The sequence below is a fragment of the Buceros rhinoceros genome, unplaced genomic scaffold (genome assembly GCF_000710305.1).
Source record: "Buceros rhinoceros silvestris isolate BGI_N320 unplaced genomic scaffold, ASM71030v1 scaffold5632, whole genome shotgun sequence".
Taxonomy (NCBI): domain Eukaryota; kingdom Metazoa; phylum Chordata; class Aves; order Bucerotiformes; family Bucerotidae; genus Buceros; species Buceros rhinoceros.
This window is the reverse complement of record NW_010398219.1, coordinates 18,562-23,956: the sequence shown is the minus strand read 5'-3', so window position 1 is coordinate 23,956 and position 5,395 is coordinate 18,562. Positions and strand designations below refer to the sequence as shown.

General features: G+C 37.7%; 1 protein-coding gene across 1 annotated transcript in view; it reads right to left on the bottom strand.

The window, feature by feature from the left end:
• PDE11A (phosphodiesterase 11A) overlaps positions 1-5,395 on the bottom strand; it is a 79,123-nt gene that overhangs the window by 64,323 nt on the left and 9,405 nt on the right. The window contains exons 4-6 of the mRNA XM_010131007.1: positions 4,496-4,631; positions 1,972-2,047; positions 41-108 (exon numbers count right to left, since the gene is read on the bottom strand). Of these exons, the coding sequence (XP_010129309.1) occupies positions 41-108; positions 1,972-2,047; positions 4,496-4,631 (280 nt within the window). The remainder of the gene's footprint in view (positions 1-40; positions 109-1,971; positions 2,048-4,495; positions 4,632-5,395) is intronic.

Here is a 5,395-nt window from a genome sequence, read left to right as displayed (position 1 = left end):
GAAAAAGTATGTTATTGCTACAAAATTGAATGCCTCTTACTTCGAACAGCCGCTGGTCAGCATCATCAAAGGGCTTCCCATCAAGCCTGTTCAACACTTGAGCTACCCCTTCAGAAAGAGTTAATATGAATTATAATCTTCATTTGTTACTTCACAATGCAAAGTATTTTATTAATTGGTGACATTTAAAATACACCTTTCAAGCTGAAAAGCAAAACTGCAAATATTTATTCTGAAAATCATTAAACGGACATAAAAATGTGACATTCTGACTGCTCACATGCCAGGACTCAGTATTACTTTCAACCGTTATTCCTTACTCTCCAACTGTAATACTGCAAATCTAAAAGTTACTCACAATGCTTTTCACAAAAGGTTAAAGATCCCTTTGGGAAAGAACTTGAGCACTTTGCTAACAGCAATCATGTAAGTCATCCTAGCAATTCGGCATTACCAATATAATTTGCTGAGTTAGTACCTTCATTCCTAAAATCTTAGTTGGTTTATCATCACCTGCCTGTATAAATCCCTTTTTTCTCATGACTGGTTCATAAGTTTATTGAACCAATGAAAAGAAAATAATTTTCTTAAACCAAATAGATATAATACATAATTCTCTTAAACCACATAAGAAAGAAAAAGCGTTCAAAGCTCTTGGCTCTAGCTGCACTTGTTCTACTACAACAAACCATTTCTATTTTATTTAGCTAAAATATGCTCTTAGAAAAACACTGTGAGAGCTATCAGCAGTCAAAGGTTTGGTTTCTTTTTACTTCTTTACAGTCATGCACTTCACCACAAACAATGAGCCATATTTTTAAAAGGCTCAATTCTCACACCATCTCTGCTGAATAGGCTCAAAGATCCTGATCTTGCACGGCACCAAGTGACTTCAGCAACGCGCTACTGATCTCAGCTCTCACTGGCAGCCACAACTCACAGGGATGTCAGTCTTGCCCTGCCGGTTTAAACCGCTAACTTTTTTGACTGGAGCTCTGGAGAAAGTTAGCAGAAGAATCCAGCAACGTTATTTACAACTGACACTACTTTTTGTGCCAAAAGCAGGTAATAACGCAGGGACAGCTGCAGGTGTATCATAGCTGGGAAGCACTCTATCAAACAAGCAATAAATCCCTGTCAAATCCTGATCCAGCGCACACCACTGTCACAGGCAGCTCTGGCAGCCGCCACAGCCTCTCCAGTAAGCCTTCCCTGACTGTGTAGTCTATCAGAGGGAAATGACCACTTTGCCTGATTGTAGAAACAGTTGCTTCAGTTGTGGACAAAAAAGGGAGACCCAAGGTGTTGGTGTATTTTTCTAGCAGAAATTGGAACTATGGAAATATGCTACTTTCCCTGGGAAACTTAGCGGCCCGAAACCAGCTGCAGTGTTATCGTGTGGGAAATTATATCTTTACTGGCCTTGTTTGTTAATTCTAACCAAAATACTACCACGTGGGGACTAGCCCCTTTTAACCAATCATAGTGCTTTAAAGAGATGTGTGCTGTTTGTGTAACAGAGTCACTATCCAATCACCATGCAGTTAGTCGAGTGGACAAGAGTCTATAAATTGGGATGTAATGTAAACAATAAACGTGTCTCACTGCACACCACATTGGCGTTTGGAGTGATTCGTCCCTGCTCCGGCTACGAGCTCTGTTTCCTGTCGCGACACAAGGAAAGTATCCAAGCATATAAAATATTTTTCATTAATATTGTTAGAATTTCATCTCATCAGTCTTCAAATTTCAATACAACATATAACATAACAATGACACAATGGGAAAGCTGAAAAAGTCCATCAGTATCCAAGTCAAAACATCCCTTCTTGGATACTCAGCATGCATCCTAGGTACCGTAACTTCTTAACAATATTCAGTTGGGAAACAGAAAAAAGGAACATAGAATTAAAAATCCAGAATTAAATTTACATTAGGACAAAAGTGATGCCGCTATGAGGAAGGTCTTACCAATTATTTGGTGGTTGCTATTCCATATAGGAACACACAGGACAGACCTTATGTGAAAGCCAGAAATCTGGTCAGCCTGAAGCACAGAAATCAGAGCTGCTGTTAGCGAGAGGCAGCATTTGCAGCCTTTTATGTTCTAGTCATAGAAATGTCAGGAGAAAAGTTTACATTAACAAATGTCACTCTATATAGATCAGCTCTCAGAAAAAATTTCTGCTGAGACTTCATTTACAGTGAGATTAACCAAAACTCATAAGCATTGTCCTAAAAATGGCCAAGCAAAATACAAACATCGCCACCTTTGCCACAGAAAGCTTACATTATTTGACTTTGATTTGGAATTAAAGACAAACTGCAACTGAGGCAACGTCCAGACAATTCCTGGATTACTGGCGGACTGGTAGAGACAACCTCTGGTGAGTAAGTGTGCCTTAGAAATACTCTTCAAAATAGAAATACAATTGTCAAACTGAAATCAGATTTAGTAAAGCAGCTATAAAAGAAGATTTACAGAAAACATGCATTTTCAGAAGAAAGATCAGAGCAACTAGGGCATGTTGCAGAAGTGCAAGCTAGGAAGAAATAGAAGGATGGGGTCAAAACCAATGTTTGATATTTTCTATGTAGGTTTAATTGGTCCCGTAGTTCTGAAAAGAATTTTCTGCCTCATTTATTGTTTTCTATCTAATGTAGTATAAAATTTTATTCTAAGTGTCAGTGAATCTCTCTTTTCTACAGTTAATAAGCTTTATTCTTTAGAGTCATTGCTGCAAAAACTGAAAGAAAGGAAGAATTTTTTCAAAAGAGATTAGAGAGTGGGATGAGCCCACTCATGGGAGATCAGGAGGTGTTCTCTTACTAAAGCCTCCAATGCTACAGGCAATCTGTAATAGAAGACCCACGATAATTCATACACTGGAGGCAGGATGGGATCGCTGTGATCTCCTAGCTGGCACAAAGATATAACTCAGGTTTTAACTATAACACTGCTTATTTGCACATACTCAGAACTTATCACTGAAATCAGCATGGAGTGCCACCTAAAATCCATGCGAGTGGGGGAACAGTTGCCTCAGATGTATACCTGAAGATGAACTCAATGAAAATACTCTGCCATTAAATTCCCAGTGAATGAGGCAAATTGAACATGAACATGAACATTTGAAAATTACAATTAGTATTCTGGGAAAAAAATTATTTTTAATAGAAGCAGAGGTCAGAGTATCTGTTCAAAACTACAAATGTATGTTTGATTCTAAGTCACAAGGGATAACATGTTCCTCCTACTACACTTGACTGTTGTAGCAACAATTGATTTTAACAACTGAATTCAAGAACTAAAGTTTCATAGGAACCCACCAACAGAAAATAATTACTGCCCTCTGTATTATTTTTGTTTTCTCTACATAAATTGGGCAGTTCCTCTAATAAATAAAACCAAAATTCAGGAAACAAGTAAGAGACAGCTGAATTATACAGGACATGATATACTAAAAGTACAACTGCAAACATATCAAGGATTGGCATGCTTTATTTTAGTGCATCTCTTTGCCAATACATAGACCCCAGGCATTAACTGTACTTCTTGAAATTCTGACAAAGTAGCATCAACGCTGTTTTCTTGTACACTTTTACAGCAGGCCCCTTTTATTTTTCTTGTTTTGACAAATTCTGCTGGTTTGAGAGAGAATCCCTTTAGTGACAACATGGAATAAAACTGGAACCAAGCAAACTCTTAACATGAAACACTTGCAAGCACATTTATTTTAGCAATACAGTTTAGTAACCTTGCTGACCACGGCTGTCCACTGACTACTGTGCTGCGCAACTGCTGGCCAAGTCTCCCTCAGAAATGCTGTTTCACTGGATAGAATTCAGTGAAGATTTCGTCCTTCCACATGTCTCTAACATTTACTTAGGTGTTAAGTATACACATATATTTTTATCTGTACCTACACCTTCCTAACTGAGGCTGAATTAGTACCTTTAGGATACACAAACAAGTTTTATTAGGAGTGATATGAATCTTCGAGGAATAACTAATCCAGTGTGTATATTTTATTCGTGCAAATTAAAAGGTTAGTTGGCTAAGTTAGATCACAAACAACATTTGTCTCTCTAGATACCATTCTGTTTGCACTCTGTGTGTACAGTCTGTCACCCCAACAGCTAACAAGGATGGTGCTGCTAACACTGAACTCCAACAGTGGAATTTCCAGCAGTAAAGATCAGTTTGCAGAAATATCAAAGCACTTGCTAGAGGAAGGTATCATTTATAAATTGAAAAATAGTGAATCGTGGACAGGCTTAGTAACTTCCTTAAGTCACACATTAATTCAGTGACCTGTGTTTACTGCATAAAGCCACGTCAACACCAGCAGACCAGAAGGAGAACATACTGGATAGAAAAAAAAAATAATTCAAAATAAACATTCACGTTTTACAGACTTGGATATAAGAATGTGTTATATTAGTTGCAATGCCAAAACCATGACGTGTATTTACATTTTTAAAACTCTCTTACTTCAGCATCAAAGCGAGGATCCTGATAGGCATCACTGATGTTCACTGGGAGACCCGTGGAAGCTACGAGTTCAGCAATGCTATTATTTATTAGCCAGTCAGAATAAGATGATGATTTCTCCATGCTGTCTTTGAAGCTATCAAAAGGCATAGCAAAGGAAGAAAAGAACACAGTCAACATTGCTTGGAAGTCCACCATGTCTTACAGGCATATTCATAGGAATAGCAGAACCATTCCCAGTTATTAATGATTACTAAGCGTTATCTGTGGAACAGTATTCTGGTATTTATTGAAACGGTACATCAAAAATTCTCTCCTTTTACACAATTCTTTCTACTGAAAATAGCATTGCTGTCCCAAGTAAACACAATATTTAATAATGAAATGCATTTACATATGGTTCAAGAGCGTGACTATGTTCAAAGTTTCTGTGGGATACAGGCCTGCTCATCAAAAGCAAACAGTTCTAAATAACGTTTCCTGTAGAGCTACCTGAAAGTATATAATTTCAAGATTTTAGTTTTTCACAAGTCTAATAATTTGGGGAATTTTTAAGTCATACTTGTAATAATTTTCCTGTCAAGGGAAATGTCTTTTTTGTTTTATTTGGTCTGAAATGCCAGACCTGAATGGTTGAAGAGGGGATCATGAAATAAGTCTTAAAATCAATAATGTAAGCGTGTTGCAGCAGGTGGATCCAAACAGACATACAATACATTAAGGTTTCCCTTTTCTTTTTTCCTGGCTGGGCTTCTGCGAGGTCTCCTGAAGGGCTAGAGAGCTATCAGCAAATGAGCATACGACACTAGAATTATGGGCTCAACTCATCACATTCCACCACAGCTTTTCCAGAAAACTGAGTATCTACACAGACATTAAAGTCCTAACCTTAAACCTCAT